The sequence below is a fragment of the Haliotis asinina genome, chromosome 3 (assembly GCF_037392515.1).
Source record: "Haliotis asinina isolate JCU_RB_2024 chromosome 3, JCU_Hal_asi_v2, whole genome shotgun sequence".
Classification (NCBI taxonomy): domain Eukaryota; kingdom Metazoa; phylum Mollusca; class Gastropoda; order Lepetellida; family Haliotidae; genus Haliotis; species Haliotis asinina.
The window spans coordinates 6,670,199-6,695,842 of record NC_090282.1 but is presented as its reverse complement, the minus strand read 5'-3'; the positions used below and the strand labels follow the sequence as shown (position 1 = coordinate 6,695,842).

General features: G+C 39.1%; 1 protein-coding gene across 1 annotated transcript in view; it reads left to right on the top strand.

Annotated features, from left to right (window-relative positions):
- Positions 1-25,644, top strand: part of LOC137279175 (chitin synthase chs-2-like) — a 66,129-nt gene that overhangs the window by 23,504 nt on the left and 16,981 nt on the right. The window contains exons 9-15 of the mRNA XM_067811662.1: positions 1,733-1,804; positions 2,720-2,774; positions 8,755-8,810; positions 9,880-10,029; positions 12,048-12,159; positions 18,764-19,015; positions 21,400-21,659. Of these exons, the coding sequence (XP_067667763.1) occupies positions 1,733-1,804; positions 2,720-2,774; positions 8,755-8,810; positions 9,880-10,029; positions 12,048-12,159; positions 18,764-19,015; positions 21,400-21,659 (957 nt within the window). The remainder of the gene's footprint in view (positions 1-1,732; positions 1,805-2,719; positions 2,775-8,754; positions 8,811-9,879; positions 10,030-12,047; positions 12,160-18,763; positions 19,016-21,399; positions 21,660-25,644) is intronic.

The window sequence follows — 25,644 nt, the reverse complement described above, 5'->3', positions numbered from 1 at the left end:
TCTGTTGTCTATTAAACGAATTATTTTTCGTTTCATTCCAAATGGATTTTTCGAAAAGAAGACTGCATTGTGATAGTAGTTATTGCGATATCACAGCCTTCGTTATGTGTTTTGTGTTTCAATAAAACACGAATGATTGCCTTGTTGAATATAAATGTTAAAGCTGCAAACATTAGACGAAAGTTTTAACACGAGGTCTAATAGTAGCCTTAGCGTTTAGACTATGGACCAGTATGCACAGTGCCAGACACCCATGACTGTGGGTCCCAGTTCCTGATATGTTGAAATAATGGATGTAGTTTTGACAGCACTACACCCATATATTTGGGTTTACAGTTTAAAGTGACAAAGTCTAAAACATCCAATACATTTCCTTCCTATGAAACTGACACCTTCTTGCACAGCAGACGTAACGTTCAAGGCGATAAAAAGTAAACATACTAATTATGTGTTTGAAGAAGACACCCGATAGTTTCTATGTTAATCAATGTTGTACCCGTTACTGTTAAAAGTATGAAAGAAAATGTAACATTTTATAATATCCCACAATCCCCTATGTGTTTGTATGTGACAAAGCAACGTCTGTTATCACTAATGTTTACCAATCCATTCATGTGGTTTTCACAACTATTGAGCTTTGGGCCCAACTGCTTCTACAGATGATCGGGATGATCTTCTATTTACGTATACCCATGACGTACCCGTGGTAACACCGCCTCGGGATGAATGGTGAGAGTTGTCACCGCAGAGGTGGGACGGGTGGATATTGAAAGAATTACGAATTGTATAGAGTGTGTACAAATACAGCGAGCTGACACCATGTAGATACAGCCTACTCACGGCTTGAAGATAATAGCACCACCACATACTCCTACTTATTCATACAGACGACATTATGAACGCTTCGGGAGTAGAGTACAACTGCTGTATCGTCTCATAACCCCGGGTCAGTGAGTAACGGTTCATATAGCCAGGTATATAACCGATGTAAAGTGCATTTTAGTTTCTTACCCGGTGATGTAAGGAGCAAGCATTCATCTCAGTGACGAGCCGGATATTTGTGTTGGCATGGGGGATAGTTTCTGTTGTGTTTCGATAGTGTTTTGAGTTGAATACATTTTTAAGCGCATAAAATGTAAGTAAATATTGACAGTATGAACGTTTATGATTTAGCAACACGTATCAGTTCATTCTGTTCGTTTTCAGTGACTTGTATTCGTTGTATTTATATAAGATTTATTCGTCCGTAACATTTTTCTTTAGTTATATTGTCCTACCTTTACATCTGATATCTTCATGATTATAATCTTTTCGTGTGTATTTAAAACCTAATCATTAGAGTGTAAGTAGGTAGGCATCATGGTATCTCGCTACTGTTGTTTGTGTGATTATGGTTTTCTTCGTTGAAAGAATACATGTAAATGACGGAAGAATGATGAACAGGCATGTTACTTGTTTTCTGACTGACATACGACTTATCACCACTTAATCATCACCTCCTAAATGTACACTGTCCCCCACGAACATCCAAACTACGCCAGATGTCCCGTCTTATGTAAGTGACGTTGTCTTAATTCCAAAGTGACGTCACTTGGTCATCATAGCCTTGTAATTGTAGTCCTCCACATCTATCGCCCTCCAAACACGAACCACCCCCAAGTGAATTGCAATTAAGGTATTTCAACATTGTACGAAACAGGTGTGTATCATGACGTCACGTCCTCTGTTTCAGCTCATTCGCTACGAGACCGAGGACAAAGCACCAACGTGCAAACAACAGTAACGATGCTTTTCCGGATGATAGGTAAGAGGAGCAAGATGGGTGATCCCAACTCAAAATAATGAATTCCATTCTTATTTGCAAAGTCGGAATCCTCAAATACATGGAAATACATCTGGCATCAATTACGCACAACCATAGATATCACTTAAGATATGTTTTGATACACACCATTTGACTGTTTGTGTGAACGACATGTTTTCAATTAGTAAATCTTGAAAACATTTTTGATAGTGTGACCCCTGTTTAGAGTCTCGGTTTGTGGAAATAAATGAACAGTCTAGGTCACGGATGTCACATTAAACACAAAGTATGAATTCCACGGGCAGGAGGTGTTGACTGCCATTGGCAACTACCTGTACATGAAGTCACACAAATAGCACAACCTATTCCACCGACTAAGCAAGCTCAGCATACATTTTGATGTTTAATGCAGCTCATGGCTTCACTTGTTGTGCAGACCTAATTAGACGAGCGCCATCACAGGACTGAACCTATTAGAACCCGAAACGTACAAATGGCGACCTTTGCAAACACCTCCCGTTCTTTGAAGGCTGTTCATCACTTCCTTGAAGATGAACTCTTCGTCTTTTGATGACATGTTTTGTGTTTGATTCCACTGGATCGTGATTGGCGATTGTATACCGTGTTTGCTTTTTCGACGAATTCAAACAAGTTTTTAGTTGAGGTAGATTCTAGTTCTTGACCATTAGACTTGCCATTGGTGTAATGAGAAGACACAACACTGGATGTGAAGTATTACCCTTTTAGAACAGGTGACCAGATCTTAAAGTACAGATATCTGAGACTGGAAAAGTCAGAATTGATAACAACGAGCAGCTGTGTATTGTCTTACTTACCAAACATTGCTGACATTTCTACTGTGTTCGTAACAGAGGATATACCATTGATACTAGGTGTATTGTCTCTTTGTCACAGATATGATCGTTCATTAAAAGACAAGCATTCTACAACTGTGTCACAGTATTTCAAGGTAGGTGAACTTTTCCTATGTACTCAAGTGTGTTGATCCATGTCCACTCATGGCTTGAATTAGCATGTGTAAATAGTACACAGCATGTCATTTCATTAGCTACTCTGAAGTACAAAATGAACATGGCCACGAGCATACAGGGCTCATGTCCTGGCTGGTGACGTTTGGGATGGGTTTTCATTTTTCGGTTTGTAATATATGGCACAACACAACGTACCCAGTAAAACACCAAATATGTGTGCAATCCTCGGATAGAGACGATACCCCGACAACTAAAGTGAAACCATCTCTCAGTTTCTCAAACTTCAGATTTATCTATTAATTTCTGAAGTCACTCTATATGCCATGTACAGCTATGGTTACAGTGTGCAACATTGGAGTGCCAACGATATTAGAGTACCTCATACCCAAAGAAAGTGTATTTTGAAGGTTCTGTGCAACACTTTGAACGTTATGTTGTTCCACCTCAAACATGAGTGTTCTGACTTTATTCCAGTGTTGTGACGTCAGTATCCTTTCGGCGATTGTGTCTGTAAAACATTTCATGTATTAGACTAAATTATAGAAAACTAATGTAAGTGTATATTACAGCGGCATATTTGTTTATATACTCTATCATGGGTGTCTTAATAATTAATATGGGCAGCCTACTCGCACCAGTGAACTCTAAACTATGTATATATACTATATACAATTTATTATATACAATACACTATATAATATATTGTATCAATACTACACCGAACAGATCTATTTAATTTCGGCATTGTAGAATAACCACAATCACGCTAAGTTGAAATGCAATTTCTAACAAATTTCCCGCTACACTTCGTATTCCAAATTCAGCATGTATACTCGCTGCTCCCCAGTCTTCAAAACCAGTAGCATATATGTATGTATGCCACGAGCGATGAACACCACGCTTCCAAAAACGGTATTTTGAATATGCACTACACATGTTGTGATGGGGATAATTAAAGGCGACTCCTGTGGGCTACAGTGGATATCATTATAGAATCAAAACGTAAACCACGTCTTAAAGAATATGACATTCTAAACAAATGTTGAATGGTATGATGTAGAACTCATTGTGTTGAAAACCCACCCCTGACACACACTATAAGGTTACATGCCTGATTCACTGTATCATGAAAACTGACATTATACAAATAAGTGTATACGCCTATATTTTTAAGGCTATAGATCCATTTTAAAGGAAAACAGTTCTTCGTGATGAAGCCTAGCTGTCCAATTAAGTCATGTGACATGCATGAAGGAATGCACGTAAATATTTGTACCTGAAAGGTAGCCTTCTAATTAGTATGCCGAGCTAGGTTTAAAACATTCTGTCTGGCTCTCCATTGATGTGTTTTAATTAACATCACAACTTGCCCTTTGCGATCGAAATTGCACGCACATATCACTGACGACAAAAAGTATGTATGAAGCGTAATTTGACATTTCTGCATTGAAGAAAGAACCGTTGTATTTTTAATGCTTTAGGAACTTTCTGAATGTGGGAAAGTGATGTATTTATTTCTTCATCCTGCACGTGCAACTCCACCCCCATTTCCCCAACATCAGAATCAGTTTTATTTATCTGCCTCACCTACAGCACTGAGCAAACTGACACACCTATATGGCAGCTACCTCAAGTGTTGCAATATCACAGCTCATACACATAGCTGACACGGACGTTCCTCAGGAACACAATCAACTTTAAACAACATGTTGCTTTTGCAATATCTTAATGTAGTTATTAGTGACGGTTACTTTAGTAAACAGGGATCGTCATTTAAAGTAAATAACTTCAGACCAATCACAAAATTCAAACACTATCTATAAAAATAAACAAAAGAAATGTGCATAATTATGGGAAGAAGCTGCTTTTGAAATGTGCGATATGACAGATTGAAATTGATACAGCTTGTGTGTACAAAGCAGGCTGCTGGATGTTCCCTTTGAGTCATGGCAACATGGCTTTAGCAGCCCCATCACCTGCTTCCGAACCGCGCGGGTACATCCTGGTACTCCCTGCCTATCGCAAGGGGAGGGGGTTCCAGCAACCACTTAAACTCAATCTCAACAAGATTTCATTGTTGTAAGTCCAACCCATCGGGTCACAAAGTGCACCCGTCCTGGAAATTATAACCTTCTGAGAGAGGATAGCAGATTCGTTCGTCGCAGGATATAAATAAAAATGTTTTCCTGTTCTGTAATTAATCAAATAGGAAGTGAAAATATACGGTTAGTTCACAGTTGAGAAATGTAACGAATTTAGATAATGTAATTACGTACTGAAAGTAAATTTCAAGGAAAGTACCCGGTGAGAATGTAAACAGCGAAATCACGATATCAGGGATCATCGATTGCAGTATTTCCGTTTTGCTCGTACTCTAAATAGTATGTGCTTCAATACAAATGCTTTTAGTTCCATCTGATAATTGATAATGTGAACATATGTGAAGATCATATTGATAAGCATCTGACAATGTATGTGTCAATTTATGTGAGGTATGGAGGAAAGAAATATGTATTTCCCTTTATGATTTTTATTCATATGTCAAATATTCTACCCGAAATAATATTTGACTAAGTTCTAGGAATGTGTTACCATCCCTAAAAGAGGAGTACATGAGTCAATATATCGCCGATGTTATATACTTAACAGGATTATTCATAGCCGATACACTGCTGTGTCTAACACTTGCATTGAAATCACGCGGACAGTGATGAAAGCTTCACGTGATTTGGTTACCTCCCTTGACAAACATTGGCGGCCATCATTTTGAAACTACTGGGTACCATGCAGTTGCGTCAATATTTAACTGTTTGTCGATGCCATTGGTAATTAATGAAAAGGAAAAATAGCTGTATAACGGAGACATTCTTAGTAAAGAAAGTATTCAGGGATTTCAGACCGGTTTTCAAAAAGAAAGATTTCTTAAGTGGGTGAAGTCTTTAATTGTCCTCTTTACGAAGAGACCAAGATTAAATATAAGTACAAAAGAGTCTTTAGGTAACATGTTTTGACGGACAGAAGGGAAGAATGTGAACAAAATATAACATGTAATCCAGAGATGGTCAAAAGACGTTTAAAGGCATATACTTAGCGGGACATGTAACTTGCGGAGTTGGGTGGGATTTACTGGAATCCTTACCGTTGTAGTCGAAGCCATTGTATGAGGACTTAGTAATGGCACAACGGTACCGTGAAAAGCGTTACAAAATCTATAAAATCGACGAGGAGGTATGTTACGGTTTTGATAATTTGATGTGTTACTTGTCGGATACATGATTCTGAAGATTTACATGTTGAATATTATATGATGCTGTGTTTCACTTATGATGATAGTAATATTACCATGACGACGATGGCGTCACTCACTCAGCTGTTTCATCAGGTATAAAGGATAATCTAGGTTTCAAATCTGTATCCTTTGAATTCATTGTATTAGGTCCACTGTCATTTACTACGTTGTAAGTGACATTCAGCAACATGTTGTTAATTTAGGCGATTGTATGTGAGTAAATGAGGAAGCTTACGATTTCAACTATGCAGTCGTATAGTTCAGTTTAAAATGCTTTGGTTTGAAATGAGGTATTGGACAAACTGTTCAATATTTTGTACCGAAATATTTGTTTCACCTGGACACATGCCATTATACAAACAGGTTGTGTCCACATGACATATCTTGATCTTTCCTCATCCCATTCCCTCTAGTAAATTGGTACGATACCCGATGGTTGGGTATGCCATGGCGACCCTTCTACAGAGATCGGCAAATTTACTTCTCTGGTTAATGATTGACTGAGAATAAATGTACTCGACCCGTATACATCTGACCTTTACCATATGTACAGCAAGGTTTAATGTCACCGATCTGAGGGAATATAACTGAATGTGTGTGCCTGTGCAAACTCTTATCCTCTTTAAACATTCGGCTTGTGTTACATATGTAGAAGGACGTATGTAGAAGGTGATGACATGACCATGTCCAATTCTTCACGACAGAATGTGTATTATCTCCTGATGTGTTGAAACGGTAAAGGAAGGCAGGGGGTTAGGATTGAAGTCATGTTTGTAAACTTGGGATGTAAGAACAAAGCTGGATATGTAACAATATTGCTGCCAAGATGAAATGACCCAAATATATTGTGTTATCAATGTCCAACCCTGAATGAGTTACCAATGGTGCTTCCTACCGACTTGATAATAAGTGTTTTCCTGTCGCAATGCTATGATCGTGGGAGAATGCATAAACGCTTATAACGAACTGACAGTTATGACGAAGTGGGCGTTTAGTCCCTGCAACTTGCTTGATAGTTTAACCAAAGCCCATATAACGAAGCACGCCAATGACGGACTAACATCAGTACTTATCTTGAGTCATAACTGTACATAACTGTACGTACTGGAAACTCTCACAGGCAGGTTATGTCAAAGATGTTTAGCATACAAAAGGCCTCCGGTCCATAAACACTGGAGTTATACATAATGTTTTGATTTATGGCAAAACGTAGTAATTAGTGTTTCAAACAGCGAATATTGTTACAGACAATAAATTAAGTTATAATAGTGAATTAAGGTGCATCTACCGTTTAATGACGACATGATTTATAGAGTACGGCAGCTTCGATTACCATACTGGTTACTTGACGAAAGAAGTAGTTTTAAAAGCTAATGAATGTGGTTTACATAGATAATATTGGACATCTTGGCATGTGGTTGAATGAATGAATGATTGAAGCGTTTTTGTTGCTATTATATTTATGTTCATGTAAACATCAGGTATCCTTGGTGGAAATAATGAAGTGACTCATCTTGTGCTTGGTGAGATGACAGATTAATGTAATTCAGCTGCAAGGCTGTGTTGCATCATCAACTACACCTGTGATAGGCCGGTGCCATGTTTGCACAACCTCTCCTTAAGGGTTGCGTATTAACAAATTATTTATATCTTGCGACAAATAGCCAACACCTGTCACATTGGATATAAACTGGAAAAACACTTAAAATAGACACATTGAACTGTCAAGAAAGTGTGATCTCCAATTCCATTCAGCAAGTGGGCGAGGTTGTGGGCGGGCTACGATGGCGCGAAGGGTGCAGTTAGCAATAACTGCAAGTGAAATACCTTTAGTCAACAATTAGTTCGGAACAAACCTATCGGTATACCTCAACAGATACTACTGAATTTTACAGTTGTTCTATAAGTTTGTTTTATAAGGGAGTGCTTCTTTTCAAGACTGGCCTCCTGTCTGATCGTGTTGGATCTAGCTTAATTACCACTTGTCAATGGTCCACCTCAGTAGCGCCAGGGGCTAGCTGTCTGGTTTGTGACGTGGTGCAAAGTCTGTGTAAACCAATACACGTGCAGTCTAGCCGCGTCGTGTTCCCTGTAGATAATGTAAACCCACACGTTCTTTCTACTTGTTGAGGCTCCTAGTCCCGCTCCATCTAGCCACACACGCAGGGATTACCAAGTAGGGTGGACCGTAGCTTTCGCTCACCATCATGGGTACGTTGTATGGAAAATAGTGTCTTAAGTCTGTTTACATTATCAATACTTTAGGAATAGAAAACAGGTTCAAAATTCAGGGTTATTGACGACTGTGAAGAGGAAACAAAAGATCAAAGGACATTGTTTTAGCAGCAGAGTGCTGAAACAATGCACACTAGTAAACATTGACTTTAGATACAGGAGTGCTTGCGATTGTGGTTAAGATATAAAGAAATCTGAAATAGATTTGATGTGATATATTTTTGAAGACTATATATAACTACCTATTCTTCTCTCACTCGTACAACACATTGTTAATTAGCTTCTTTTGTAAAGCATAGTGTGTTTTCTGCTCGTTTTGTTGTCAGTGTTGTGGTGATGATGTGACTAGTGACGATGCTGTTACCGTGTTTATGTTACCCCATGCTGTTACTGGATAGACAGTATTCACCAGGATTTGTTTGTTTGTTTCTCAGAACTCGTTGGTGGATCTAATGACGCGGATGAATTCAACCCAGCCTCATTTTGTAAGGTGCGTGTCTGTTTTCTAACTTAACGTCCTGATTCCGAATGATTCATGCAACATTCGCCGTCTCAGGATACTAATAATACCGATGACGTCACAGAGAGACTGACGTAGGTGTAAGCAGGTTTTAGAAGTCCGTATATTCATCCACTTGCCGCAGTGGCAACGATGGCGCGAACAAACTCATACAAGGACCATCCATTGGCTTATTCACCTTGAAGTTCATTACATATTCAGGTATTTCAACCTTCTGTTGCTAATGTAACTGTAGTTTAGTTTGTATTTGAATTTTTATTATCTAATTATATCTTCAGATGCTGCTAATATTTTACCTGTTTTACGTTACGGAAAAGGTTTCTTGAAATCTCAAAGATCGTTAGATTGACAGAGTGGTTTGTTTAACACATTGTCAAGTTAACAACCTTCAGTTTATTTTTTATGTGAAAACATGATCTTATTCGATATCTGGTGGATGCAGGGGATTGTAAAGTGTGATATCTCTTTTATTAGTTACCCATATCCTCACAACATTTGTATGTTTGTGTTAACAATTCGATTAGAACAGGCGGACTCGTATTTGTTTAAATTGATTTCTACATTTGAGAACTTCGCGTTGAGGTCATTAAGTGCATTCTTTAAACTTGATTTTAACTTGAAGAATTTATTGAAATACCCGAAATAGGACGTCAGCTGGTGAGAATCTTCCCCAACCTGCACAATTATTTTTTAGCGGTAGACACTTGTTTTATATTCCATTCCATCGAGGGCGGTTCAAACGTTACATTACCTCTTAAGGTGTTTCACATTGGAGTTGCGTATACTGTTGCCCGGCCTTGTGATTGAGGTGTGAGACCCGTCCTTCTACGACAACGTACGATGCTTACTGTCAGTGTCGTACCTGAACTATCTGCTATAAGTTCAGTATTCAGATCCTAAAGACCCTGCGCATGCTCACGCACTAACGTACGTACCAAAGTATACTTCAACTGCGCTCTGAATATAAAGATTGCAATATATATGGGACATTTACTCTCGTTGTCACAGAGACAATGTGAAGACAAAGTTTATTTTTCAGGTGTATTAAACCCAACGATCAGAAATCCCCGGACAAGTTTCAAGTCGAGCAAGTATTCAGCCAGCTTCGTTCAAACGGCGTGTTCGAGATATCACGTGTTCGACAAATGGGATATCCCCTCAGATTTGAATTCGACGAATTCATTGACAAGTAAGTGTTTCCTATATTTCCGCCTGGGTGTCCTCTGTGATGTGAATCCGTCAGTTGACGCTATTCACAGGTTACATAGTCTGTCGCAATGTCAGCTCGTCACTGTTGCGGGATGCCTCTTTACCAGCATGGGCTTGATAGACCAATATACGTGATATTAGGGATAGGATTTTAACGAAGAGAAATAAACACAATCAAAGTAACTAATAGAGGAAAATATTAATTTCATAAGATTTATTAAGTTGTTTAAAATATATTAGTGGTAGATCAGTGTAGGCATCCAGGGAAGGCGTGTCGAATGATGTGAATCTCTTCTGGAGGTTGTCTGAAATCGGGAAGCCTTTGTAAGCAGCTAATAATATTTCTAGTTTCCAGTTCGTGTAAATACGGCACTTAATCATGTGTTCAGAATGGCAGACCATTTTAACAGAACGTGCTGTATTTAGAATAAATGTTACAATGCACCGATGTGTAATGCGATTATGAAGTTATATAAATCTCTCAAATAACAGAAAAATTATCCAAAGGTGCCGAAATTAATATTTTATTTGTCAAAATCAAACAGTGATTTCATGGCAGACAAATGCAAGTCGCGATAACCTCATGCAGAGTTCGAATCCCGCTGGTCTCCATAATGCTGCCTTTGTCCGACGTGGAAACGGGATAGTGCGTGCGCTGCTGCCAAATTGCAGGAAGGTGTGAGTTATGTTCTGAAGAATGCAGCACAGGTGGCTCGTACGGGTTTCCGTACTTTACCAGGACAACGGCGTCTTTGATTGCCTGTCTTTGCCCATACCTCCATACGGGATAACTTGAATGTTCTTGCAAGCTTGACAAAGAGTTATAAGTCATAAAGACATGTGCGACATATCTCAGCCGAGTGCATCAGGGGTCGCGATTTATACCAGATTGAATGTTTTTGAGGCACATAGCTAATCCTTAGACACTCTAGCCCTGCATTTCGGCCATGTGTGTGGACATAGGTAGGGTAGGGAGCGTTCTCCGTCTTCAGTCATCACCACTATGAGCTGTTTAATTTAGAACATCGAGAATTCACACAGGGATAGGTAAATGCACACTGTGGAATGACTGCATAACGTCTTTCTGTTGATCCCCGATTTAGCACGGGAAACGAGAAAAGAACTGCAAAGAAACGTCATTGTTTGGACTGTAATGTATTGGCGTATCCTCATAAGCCCATGTATCACGATGCTGCAGTACTGTATGGCCTTGTGACGTCACCTCTAGGAAGTGATAGGAAGTCAGTCATAAAGAAATACCACCTCCTATATAGGTTCACCACTTGGTGTGGAAATCTCTAATGGACTAATTCAAGCAGGCTGTGTCATATGTCTGTTACCCCGTTACTGGTTTCCTTGTAATGAGAAACTGGACATCCTCCAAGTCCTCAGTATCTTTAGATACATTGATTGAAAAGAATTGTTGATTGCAGGACAGGTATCGGTGTGACAGGTAAAGATATACTCTTCTTTATACAAAATGTTTATAAATAGCCACTTGTCCACAAGTGTTGAAGTACCTCTATTTACGTCTTTGGTTTAATTCTTCATTTAACATCTTTCAATTTATTTGATGATACATGACTGATGTAAGGAAGCGAATTTTATGCATGTCAACTTCTTTATTACGCAGAACACAACGTTTAGGAGTATATCCTTGCGCCTTCATTCGCCTGATGAATGGGTAAAGATATACTCCGAAACGTTGTGTTACTCATGATAGGGAAGTTGACATCCACAAGACTGTCTTCCTTATCTGTATCACGTCTACATGGCACCTGTAACTCCCCAAACTGACAATTTACAAATTGCATTCAAAGGGCAGATTACCGAGTTCTGTGCCGCACAGTTGTAAGTATTTACTATCAATTAACAGGAAATCAGGAAAATTTTAACAGGAAATCAGTTTCCCCAGGGCAGTTCTGCAAAAGGTACATGTATGGTGCACTTTTCTCTGATGCTTGCATTGATGTGCTTGTGCTTGTGCTTGTGTTTAAGGTACAAGTTCCTTGCATTTAATCCGTCTGACAATGTTGAAGCGACGAGGGAGAATTGCGGGCTCATAGCCAAAGTCTCTGGGTTAGAAGACTATCAGCTCGGTGACACGAAGGTAGGTCGTCTTCTTGCCAGTAGCCAGCTTTTCTTCAAACTAACTGAACGTTCAGGAATGTTTCAGTTCAGAAATAGCCAAACTAATTGGAATGTTAATAATCAGGTGTACCTAAATGCATATCTTGTATACACGTGGCCTGTGTTATTAGTCGTATTACTTGTACAGATAACCCTTTGAAACGGTTCCTGGTGTCTCTTGATTTCATTAATGTTAACACATGTTTTGCGGATCATGTCTCTTGGTACACGAACTATATTCGAATATATATCTATATCCGCACTCCGAATATACATATAGCTCCTTTGGTGTTATTTGTGTTGGCGTTACAATGAGGAAATACGTCGGACACTTTGGCACTTCGGTTGGTTTCCATCAATGATGTATTCTCTATGGTGTTCATTTGTTGGGAGAAATTAGTTTTCCGCTACAACTATCACATCCTTACCACATGCTTCTACATTCACAACTACACTGCATAGTATCATGTAGTAATACATTTACAATCAATACCTCATGTTCCACCTTATACAACATTTATAGTCAATACTTCACTGACTTCCCTTGTACATCATTTACAACCAATACCTCACTGTCCCCCTTGTACAACATTTACAGTCAGTGCTTCTCTGTCCTCCCTGCTGCTTCATTTACAATCAATACTTCACCTTTCCGTTTATACTACATTTACAATCAATACTTCACTGAACGCCTTACACAACATTTACATTCAATACTCCACCTTTCCCTTTATACTACATTTACAATCAATACTTCACTTGACGCCTTACACATTTACAATCAATGCTTCACTGTCCTCCCTGCTACTTCACTTACAATCAATGCTTCACTGTCCTCCCTTCTACTGCATTTACAATCATTAAACAACCTGCTACTACATATACAAACAATACCTCATTATACCATCTGCTACTATTTACAATGAAGACTTCACTGCAACCCTTCGACTTTTACAACAATACCCCATGTAGTACTTGTCCAGCAATTACCATATTATACCCAGTATTATCAGCAGAAAGGGCTGTGAGAGGGTGAGCACCATCAGCTTCACTCGGGGGTGGGGGGTGGGGGGTGGCACATAGTAGCACATGCAGCATGCCTATTCAGGTTAATGACTTTGTTCGAAATATTCCTATGTTGAAAAGGGTAGCCTGCAATTTAAATGGTAATATGTCGCGGATTGTTATGTGAAAGCCTTGAGCGTACACCAGGTCAGGGTAGGGCAATGTAAAGATAGACAAGCACAACAAATTTTCACATGCACAACCAATACCTTACTGCACCACCTGATACTACATACATAACCAATACCTGACTGTACCACCTGCTATTACATTACAATCAGCGCCTTACTATGTTTCTTATATTACTTGAACAATCAGTACCTGACTGTGCCACCTGATATCACATGTACAATCAGTACTTGACTATACCACCTGATATTACATACACAATCAGTACCTGACTGTGCCACCTGATGCTACATATACATTCAGTAGATCACTATACCATGTGATATTACATGTACAGTCAGTATGTCCACCATACAACCCCGTACTACATCTGCAACAGTACCTCTGCCAGATGATACCGGCACTACAACTACCGGCAGTATCCTGACTGTATTTACCCTGGCAGTCATGTGTACGTATGAATCTGATTACTACCTATGTTAATCTGCTGCTGAAGGAGTGTTGAACATGAGCAGGTCGTACATACTGGTGATGTAGTCACTTGTTCCCACGACGTACATATGTTTGTTGAGTGATGCAGAACCCGGGAAATGGCACGAGGTGCGAGAAACTACATACACCAAACGTTTGTCCCGACCCCATCCAAATTGTAATCATAAAGCTTTAACTTTCAGTAAAGGTTAATGACTGTCATAGGTTGTATACTGGTTGGGTTGTTATTTCTTCTGAAGTGATACCCGTTTGATCTTACATTGACAAGTCCAAGACGTTGACACATGAGTTTGGATTACCGAATAGATGCACGATAACTTGATGATATGGTATATATTAGATTGGAAGGGTATGGACAGGCTATGTATTTACAAATCACAAATCTTCTACCCAATGAGAGCTTTGAATTCTGGAGGCTTTGTATTCTACAGATACATGTAACACAATCTCCTCATAGTTCTCACGTGTTTAAAGGTATGTCCTTGAACACAACTGTACACTGCTCCCAGGAAGGTATTCTAGTAGCCAGGGGAACAATTAACAATAAATAATCAGGTCTGTCTCACTGACATACCACAGATTCTACATACGTGTTTTGGACATTTCTCGTTACGTGTGCGAGTAAGTAGGTTTCTATCACCTTGACAAGTAGAAACAAATCGCAAGACATAAGTCGAATGTCCCTCTTCTTTACATACCCCTCTGGTCACAGTCGCAGCCTTGGGACAGGGGCCAGAGCTAGACTTAGCACCTCGATCAGTGTAATCAACAAGTGTGGGGAACGACAGTTATTTCCTGGGTCTTGTCTATAAAGTTTAAGTCTCTAAACAAATCGATTCCATTTGATTTGGCACATTGTTTAGCCTTATTTCACACCTTTGCGATGAACGTTCTGCTTCTTCAAGAAACAAAGCTTTTATTTTTGCCAGTTTTTATAATGTGAAAAAATGAACTTTAAAATGTCAGAATTAGGATCGTGATCCTCAGTCGGACTTCTTTTATGTATTAACATTCGAACCTTTGTTCAGGCGAACTGTTGGGTCTCACTGAAACATACACTTCATGTCAAACTACATACCATTCACGGTTTAACTAAATGTTTCTGATCGGCAGAGCTTGGTATTTCTCGTATTTGCACACAAATTGGTTTACAGGGAATACATTGTGTACATTGTATGCTAATGCACGTTGTAAAGATTGAAAAACCTACGTTTTTAAATTCAGTTGACTTCGCAAATTGTTAATGCCGTCACGTTTATTTCAAAATTTGAAGATTTTCAAATAGTTTGGGACATTTCTAGTATTAGCAGTAAACTGTGGAATGTAGGCAATCAATTCCTTGCCAGTGTTTAATGATTGCCAAGGTAAGTGGGTTCATCTTGTCTCCTGCCACGTCCACTCCTAGTCAACTGCAATAGTCATGTATAATTGAAGACCTGTCCTATAAAAGTAGGTGTCCTTTCATGCCGTCCTTTCATGTTAATTTTTTAAAAATATTTAGGACAAATATTTTAATAGCAAAAACTGTAAATCTGTAAGTGTTGTGTGCAGCAGACTTTTTATATAATAAGTACTCGTTAATTTGCTTATTAAATGATAAATTAAACATAATACACCAGAGGAACACTGTGGTTGGCATCAGCACTTCAATTGTCTCGATATACGTGTACCTCGAAACAGAGCGACCACTCGTAGTACCGTATTCCTTCAAGATGTTGACATGTGATCAACTGTGTACCTCTCCAGTCTGATGATCCGTTCTTTCTTTCTTTTCAGTGGTCACGTTTATACCCTCTTTTGTCGGGTTTGTTATGTGTAAATACCCATACAAATAGTCCACAAACATATTTTGAAGCTTAGCTAAAGCAACACTTTAAATATTAGTTACTGCCACAACATCATGTATCATATTTACTTGCCTTAAAGAGTATACCTTCAAAGTATTTATAATACAACTCACACGACAAATCCTGTCATTATTTAATCTAAGGCCTCGTGATCGGCATTTAATTCAACAAATAGTTAAATAATTCAACAACGTGATATTCTTGTCTGTTAATTCAGCAGGAAGTTGTGCTCATAGCTCAAACGGTGGCTTCAAACAAGGAGATAGTTGAACAGCGTTTCTGAACTTGACTTTGCCTCGTCCAAATCGCTGCTGCTGAATGAAGGATGCTTCTATTGCAATATGTAGATATAGCTCATACGCAAATGTAAGATTAGAAGACTACACTTAGTCCAAACTCCATGTATGTCACTATTTACATTCCATTGGACCCCCATTTCAAGTCAGACAACAACGGTCCTTCAACATGACTTCATTCACAGCGACTCATCTGAAGAAAATCTATTCTTGTTTATCTACTGTAAAGTGTCAGTAGAAGAATTTACATATACTCTTTTGTTTCTTGCGGAACCGATAAATCCTCTTCAAAAACTTCTCAACTCAACAAAAACACAATGTTCCACTTTTTCACATGTCAATCTAAACATGCCTCGGCGTTCTGTATATAGTGCCTCATATGGTTCTACAACTAATGGCTTAAATACTGTCAGAATGCTTCTTCCATGTGTTTAACGTTTCATCAGTCAACAATTGAAGCAATAACTACAGTGTCACAAGGCCAGATCGTACACATAACCACACTAGGTTTTCAAAAACAAAAAAGCGAAACGTGTCTTATCAGAAACTACATAAAACATTGTCAGTCAATGAAACCCAGGCCACCAGACATGCAAGGGGCTGTTTCTTTTGGCAAATAAAGTCTTAATCAAGAGGCTTTACCCCAAAGGTTGATAGAGATTTTAACAATGAAAAAGCTTACCGAATGCAAAACGAGCATTGATCGACGCATGTATAGACAGTGCTCTAATTGGTTTAAAGATATTCACTTCTCGGCAGCTAATCTACAGGAAGGATCACGTGTCACCATGACTACGCCATTGATGCTTTGAAGTCAAGGTTAATTAAAAATTCCTTAACTCAAAATTAAACATGTCTTCGTGGAAGAAGAATTTTTGAACACCTTTCATATCTTAATGTTCAGAACATTTTTAAGACTCAATATTAGTAGAACATTCTGAAATCGTTTGTAATTCGTTCTGTCTTTTGAAATGGGTGGGATTATGAAAGTGCATAGTGTGTTGACTGGACTGACAGGATTACAGCGAGTCAAGGTTACCGACTGCACATGCTGTGCACTTGTCAACACGTCTGTTGCACCTTGGATAGAATCCATTAGTTTTAGCAGAAGACCAATTAGCAGAGTTTGACAGTGGCCATGAGTCACGTGACTCTAGCTAACACGCTCATCCATGGGATTAAAGAACATGTATGCACTGAGATTACCCAAAGAAAAATTCCCCCCAATAAAATGCAGCCTTGATCAAACTTATTTTCAGGTGTCAATGATGCTGGCAATCATTGTTATGACGTAAGCGTTATGAAGTTTGCAGTGTGTTTGCAGGGTGATAACACCTGTCACACGACTAGCTAAGATATGTTGTGGATTACTGGAAAACCGTCTTCTTATTGGGACGCCCTATCTACGTCCAAATAACCAATGAGAATCACCTGCTTAGGAGGCAAGTCATTACTCCTTTCATCTCCGATAAATCAAGGCCACCAAGTTTTCCTTTCTTGGTGTTGTAGATGACATTGTCAGACATTAGAAAAAGCTTTGGTTAATTACAAAGACTGGTCGCGTTCAAGGTCACAGTCATCGGTAATTACCGATTGTCTTAATGGCCTGTGGAATTGGGTTAAGTTGGCCTTTAAATAAAGACAAGCTCCTATCCTCCTGCCAGAATTCTGAAAATATCAGAGATACCTGTCTCCTGTGCATGGGCCTCCTTCAAGTGTATGTTACATTCATTAATGGAGTTCCTGTCCTATGGTTGCCGTTAAATCGTTTTCAACTTTAAGGGTATTTTATAGCGTTTGAACCTAACCTTCAGCAACTGGAACTGGGATACTAATTAATACTGCCATCAAAATTGTGTAAACAGAATCTCCCTTTAGCCTGCCTCCATGTTAACCACGGGGGCTCCAGGTGTACCTGCGCATATGGATTGCAATTCGAGGCAACATTTATTGATCAGAATTCTTGCAAAACTCGGAGGACAACGTGTTTGCTTGCAGAAAATATGACATTGAATTGGTGAAAAACTGACATCTTCAACAAAAGAGCCAAGGTTTAAACTGTAAAAAGTGGTGTGTGTATATATGTGGATACTTTCAAGACAGGAACATTACAATATCGTCTTCCTTTAGCACATGGATGGATTTACCACTTTCCTAACATAACGCATGTTGTAAGTAATTGACGAGTTGTTGTCAAAGTCTGTTGTCATCTTTGACTGTCCAATAATTGTTGAAATCAATAGACAGTAAATGTCAAAGATTTGGACACGTGAATATTTGACAACATTTGAATAGGGTTTTGTCTAAAAGTTTAAGTATCATAATTACAAATTAATGTCATGTTGTAAGTAAGTTATCCTCCGGTATCAAATCTCTTTAGATTGTGATATTAAGGTATTGAGGTAGCTCATACAGCAATCAATCACTGTTCTATTCAGCTAAATGTTGTCCTCGTTCCCATCATTCTGTGTGACGTCCAACGATGACTATGTATTTGTATTACATGTCTATGCATTCACTGAATTAACCTAAATCGTACCTTAATGTTAACTGTGACTGTATTTTTTTTAAATTGCATATTTTTAAATTGCAATTGACCCAAAGAGAACATACCACCCTCCCTGTGAGTATTCTATTCTTCAATCATTTGAACCACTCCGCCCAGGCATCTTGGCAGATGCTGCACAAAACCTGCCCCTCCCTCTGCAGCCAGATAACCTACCCTTGTCAGCTGCACATTGTTGTCTCCTTACAGATCTTCCTCAAATACGGTGACGAGGATCTACTGAACACGCTCCTTCAGGAACTAGAGAGCAAGGTCGTTGTCATCCAGACCCAAGTCCGAGGGTTCCTGGCGAGGAAATTCCACAAGACACTAGTGGCCCTCAGAAAGGAGAGGGCAATCATGGATGACTTCAACTTCGAGTCAACTCAGTTCAAGAACAGGGACAATAACAACGAAAACCTCAAGCATAAAATCCACAACATCAACGACGATGACATTGATGTAAGTTACTTTCTTTAGTTATGTAATTTAGCTGTTGTCTGATTCTTTGTTTGATCATGGCTTAGATATGTTTAATTTGTGTTATTTCATTGTCTGATATATAATTATTATGTCCCAATGCATCATGACGACATAAAGTAGGGACATTTGTATGACAAGGTACTTCAACTGTGTATGACAAGGTACTTCAACTGTGTATGACAAGGTACTTCTATGGGGCGATTCGGCAAGTCGTATGTTTATATGCGTGTATATGTCCATTTTGATGTTCACATAGATAACTTTATCTTTTTCATTATACCAACTTATGTTCAAAGAATACGCAAGTAGATAACATTTATCCTATGTGTTTGATTCTAGGTATGAGATCACGACCCTCAATGGCAACATATACTCATTATATTGACATTTATAATGATACCAATAATTTGGCAAAGGTTCATGGTGGACACTTCCCATTGAGGGAACACATGTTTCCTTTAAATTCGATTTTACAAATTACTTTTGACAGAATCATGGTGAAAGTTTTAGGATTTGTTTCATCACCGCTAAGCCTCATGTCCTTTGACACAACATAGCATATAAAGATCACAGACTGAATACTTCAAATACGCTGTCTATACAACCGTGATGCATCAGTATATCCTCTGATCCCATAATCTAATAAAGCAATCCTATATGTATAGATGCACCTGACGCTATATCTCATTGCTATTTGGTTTATGGCTATGTCTTTATATGTTGTTGATAAAGATATGAAGAGGCATGTCGCTGTTGACAGGGTGATTCAGACTGTCGTGCCATGTGGCACAAAGCGCCAATCACTGACTTTGCACATACATACATCTCACGTTAGTCCCATATATGGCACACAACACCGAACATGCGCGGAATGCAGACAGAATGCTATTTGTTCAAACTGCAAATGGCGACATTAAGACCTACTGGGACAGTCTGACCGCCAGAGTGACACTTGCCTCATCAATCACGTCATGACCATCCAGACAATGTCGTTGTTAAATGTTAGCAATATAACTTTAACTCGCAAGTATTCGTGACGACACATATACCTTTCGATGGGAGGCTTAATGGTTTTGGCTTATACTATGAGGGCGTGGAGTTGTCGAAGCAACCTTGGCACTCTCTGAAGGATATTGCTGAAAAACTGTGTGTTGTATTGGACGCTACGAGATACATAATCAATACTTATGTGAAACCAAGATTAAAGAGTCCGAGCTTCATCTCCCCTAATGTTTTTTCTTTTGGGTTTTCCGCGAAAGTACAGCTCAAAATAGGCTTTCGCAACAACATTTTGCTCAGTTAATCCTGAAAGAAATGTTCTTGAAACCGAAGAAAACGACAAGGGCGTTTAACGTTTTTAGTAGAAGTGCTGTGCGATGGTAATATTTGTGAAGGCCTTACCATGTCTATTGGAGGCTTCCTGAGATAAGATTTTTCGTATATTTTCACACGACAAGAATTCGTCATCAAATTGAATAAATAACAGTTTAAGTAAGATAATAAAGGAGGCAGCAGCGCTCCCTATCCTATTCCTAACAAATTAAGACTTAGATAAAGTGCCTTTTGGCTTTCGGGATTAGATCTCTGTGTTGCTCTACGAATACAGAAGGAATGATTAAGAACGAATTTCCAGGCATTTCGGGCTGTTTTTTGGTTAGAATGTGGTAGCAATATTCAGCCTCGGGTTACAAAGACTGGCAACAACATTGGGCACACAGTCAGCTGATCAGGGTTGTCTATCAGCGATCGACGGCTTGCTATTTGCAAGTGTTTCTATCTTCCGCTGTCGGCCCAGAACTCGGATTATCTCTCTCACAAAAAGCTCTCTCTCCCGGGACCAATATTTGTTGACAAACAACAAAATCACTAAACAACATTTGCATCGCACAGCCATTGGTCGTGGCTACCTCCATGCTAGACACTCACTGGGGCTCAAACACTAGCAAAAATGTTCCAGTGCTTACAACATTCCTTGCGCATGCGCAAGGCTGTGTGAGACAAAGAAGGCCCCAGTGTCCTTTGCAAGCGGATTATTGTATTTTTCTGATTTGGGTTTACGTAATATTTACTCGGATGTGCAACACTTTTCGTTGTTCAGTGGTGATGATGCGACGTGGGCATCGGGCAGAGAGATAGGAATACACCCAGCATATTGAATTACATCGGAATCGGCCTTAACCTTACGATGTACCTCACTGGAACTCCGGTCTCTCTCATTCCATAGCCTCTCACACCATACCATTCCCACGGCCACTTCTGCCTCTCCCGTGACACTTCTCAGAGGATTTTACCACACGCAGTGGGATTATTTCATAGCTGGAACTAAAGTGGTGGAACTAAGCAACTTATTCCATTTCCTACAGATCATCAAGAACCTTAATCAGCCTATTTCAACCATCACCAGTAAAGACAGCGAGAAGCATGGTGACCGCCTACCAGTGATGAGTTCTTCAGACAAGTTCGGACCCTCAGACGTTGGGATCCTTCCCCAGGGTAACGATGATGACACGAGGAGGAGGAGGCGGAGGAGAAAAAGGAATAATTCACAAAAGTCATCAACGACAACGTCCGAAAGCACGGCCACAACTAATCTCTCCAGTCAGCCGATTGTGGATGACTGCAAGTAAGTATTTGTCAAAACAGGTAAAATTAGCAGTGTTCAGTATCATGGAGTACAAGTATATCTTTATCAGTAACATTTGACAAATCTACTTTATCTCAGTGTACAAAATAATGTCAGATCACATGTTCGCCACTCCTCTGTTCTTCCTTTATACTGGGATAACTTAAACTTAAATTTTGTCTCTGGGAAGCCAGCGATTCAGGATTTTATGAGATCGAAAAAATGCAGTTCTGCCCCAAAATGATTTTCTCTCTGATCGATTTTTGGTACAGTATCAAACAAAAGTTTATCCACAAATTTATTCGATTTCAGCATCTCTAAGGGCAATATGTTGTTTGTTTTCTTTGCCTTCAGAGCGTTGATAGTCATAGACGTACTGGGTCTATTCGAGAAAGCTTTTAAAATATTTTACAATATTACAGTGTATCCGCCGTTTTGATTGCCGCCTTTGCGGCTTGTAGGGGTGACGTCATTTGTGTGTTCATGACATCAGTGAGCAAAGGATCATGGGGGATTTGACATGTTTGCAAACTGTGAGATCATCACAAAACTATCATAAACATTTAATCCAAATATGTGCCATACATGTTATACACCTCACATTGTATGTGCCATACAAGGTGTGCAACACCTTAAAACCTTATTTTATATCATTAAAAGAATATAACCTGTTAATGATTCCTTTTTAATGACACCTTGAAGTAGTTCGTCATCAGAGGGAATGTACGGTGATTGAAGGCCACGATCATTCTAAAGGTGCATCCGATTCAACCAGGTGCAGGGAAAGGGATAGTTTGCTATTGTATGAATCCCTTCTTGTGCATGTTTGGACAAGGCTTTATCTTAACGAGATAAACCCGTGGCTTTTGGTTACTTCAACTCCATTTCTTATCGTGTAAGCGGCAGATCCGCCACCTACAGGCGTGTTGTAATTAACCCAATGGGCGGGCGATAGATGCCAAAAGAGAGCGCAATGTTTCATCTGTTCATGAAGTATACCTTTGTAGGTAAAAATCGTGACATCTGCCAAATTCCACATCGGTTATCGATTTATAGCATCATGACTACCTGCCATGACGCGTGAAGCTGGAGGAGCGGGGAAAGGATGTAGAACAGGATTGCGGGGAAACAACCCGACTGTCCCCATCTTTTGTTGGTTCAATTGATTACCTGGTGACCTTAAACATACTGACAACCTCCATTTCATTGCTAGCTTCAAACATTTCCACGTCTTACTTTATGATAAAAAAGCTTTTAAAATTTCTTTCCTTTTTTACATATAAAACGTGAGAAAAGTTTTGTTCTGATCTTGATGGTATTGTGTGTTGGCGAGTATGGGATTTCGCCTATAAGGGCAAACATCTCGGTGTTTGGAAATACGCAAATCCCTGAGTACCAACAGGAAGGAATCGATCGAGACATTACACACTAGAGAGGCATCCCACTGCCCCCTCCCCCTTAACGCTTTCCCCCTACGTCATTCCCAGAAGCCTTTGCGATAGCCATGACAAAATGGAGGATGTTAACTAGAACGTTCTGTTTCATGGATTTATGGAAGTACTTACACCTTCTATTGGATTATGTCTGTTAATTGAAATGATGACACTATGGCATCTGACAGGTCAGTGGAACACTTTCATTCTATTTCATTAACTTAAATTTTGCGCGGAGATAACGTTTGTAGTCCTTCCCCTGTCCCGTCTGTGCATGGCGTCCATTTTGAAAAATCTTTCAATTCCTAAATGGATTCTTGAAGTGGGGTGTCTCGATGACTACTTTCTTTTATGAGAGTACCACAACTGCATGAAAGTAGCACCTTTACAATAGCTAGAAATTCAAAGATATAGTTTGCTAACTTTTTAGTGACGAAACATAACTTATAAATCAATACTTAAGTCCGCCATTTTGTACCAATAACGATTGGTCAAAGTGCAGACCATTCTCAAGAGAACTATGTGAAAACAATTTCATGTCATTCCTACTGTCAAAGTGTAACTGCGCTACATGATTATATTTTATATTCTTAATGACACATAATTAATGACATATAATTACATACTTAATATCTGTATGCGTCTTCTTAGCGTGCATTAAAAGGAGACTAGAGTTATCCTATATTCAACGTCCTCCCATTGTTTGTAGAAATTTCTTTCGGGAGTCGAACCATTTCTGGCTTGCACCATGTGACCAAAAACTACTCTTACATCTATCTTTTATACGAGACGAATCTTATTATGCAGTAGGGTGTAATTTATCTAGATTCATCACATAATACTAAGTATGCACTAAATTCATACGATGAATTAGATGTGCGTGTCTTAATTGGAACAGTAAGAAACAAAGACTCAGAAATCAATACTCCTTAAATCTGAAAGGGCCTTCAAACACAAATCTAACTTTACAACACCAGTTTTGGCATGTTTCTTTCCTTTCTTTTCCTTTTAAAGATATGCGAGTTTAGATGTACGAATTGTACAATAGACCTCCTACACTGAGCCTTGAGTGTGGGAAAGCAAACAGCAGTGCAAGTGATGATTTGAAAGAATGTCTGTGGCAGCAATGGCGGACAGTCCTAGCTCGCTGCAGATTAACTCCTTTGGACAATAGATACGCTGGTAAACACCCAGATTAAAAACCGCCAAGGTAGTGACTGCTTCATTACGTGTGTGGGCATCACACATCTAAAGGCCAATAACGAAGACAGTCTCTCAGTATACACTTTTTGTATCCCAAGAACATTACGGTCTGAACTCATTCTTAAGCATACACGTTAACTAGCCTTAGACTTGCCTCCATGGTTAAATACGATGGCTTGACCACGCCCATTTCTGATTTCTTCAGATTTACTTCTTACTTGCAAAAAGTTGTGCCTGACAATTTTATTTTGGAGAATTGTTGAATGCTAAAATTCAATGAGTTTTTCGGAAATATATATCGAAATCATTTACCGTTTTTTCATATCTGAGCATGCAACCATAGAGACAGTTTCCCTTCATTCCTCAGTGTGGACACTGTATTAAAGGAATACATATCTTATCGACAATACAACTTTGTCGATGACATATTGGCTGGGAAATATAAATACTGTTTCAATACGATAATGTTTTTTAGATGACTTTTTAATATTCTTTTAATCCCATTCAATATACAAATGAATTTCTTTTTTCCATTCTGTTCTGAAATTTATATTTCCTAAGATGGTCGACCAGTTTGCATGTGGTAACTATTTGCAATGTCCAAGAGTTGCGATGCTGTGGCCAGGACTGTGTTTAACCCCACCGGCCCCTGTTGACTCGTCCGCTGCGGCAACACGGTGATTAGCTATCGAGAAAATAGTATGAAATTTGCACCTGTTCGATGGTATTTACTTTAGCTGAACATGCAGTATTTTCCCTGCAAAGTTCAGAGAACAATTTGTGAAGCCTGACTTAATGTCAGTTATCATGAAGGGAAGGAATTCGAATACTGTAACAGTCCGTGAAGAGAAGAGCAACTAAACTGTTTCATGTTGTTCATACCTGCAAGAACAAATGTTCATTTGAGAGTCAGATATTTTATCCACCTGCATTCAGACATACGTCAGTAATAGCGCCATGTTTAACGTGACATCCATTCCGTAACACCTGGCCAGCGCTAACGGGAAATACAGTGTGTAGGTAAATGATTCGAGAGCTGTCTTGTGACGCTGACGACCAAGGCTCGATTCTTCATACAGCTGCTCTAACAGGAGGCCATAGTTTTTGTCTTCATCTGTGATAGTGATAGAATATTACTGAAAGCAGAATAAAACCTTCCCAATGGAAAAAGAAAACGTCAACGAGTAAGACGTAAACACATGAAGCTTACACAAAGTAAAGAACATTGACCATTATTCATTTAGGTTTAATATTTGCGTACACCTTAGCTTAGGTACCATGTATTTATCTGTTTTTGTTTACTCATTTGCTTATATTATGTTGCACAGATCCCACCACTTGCCTTTCAC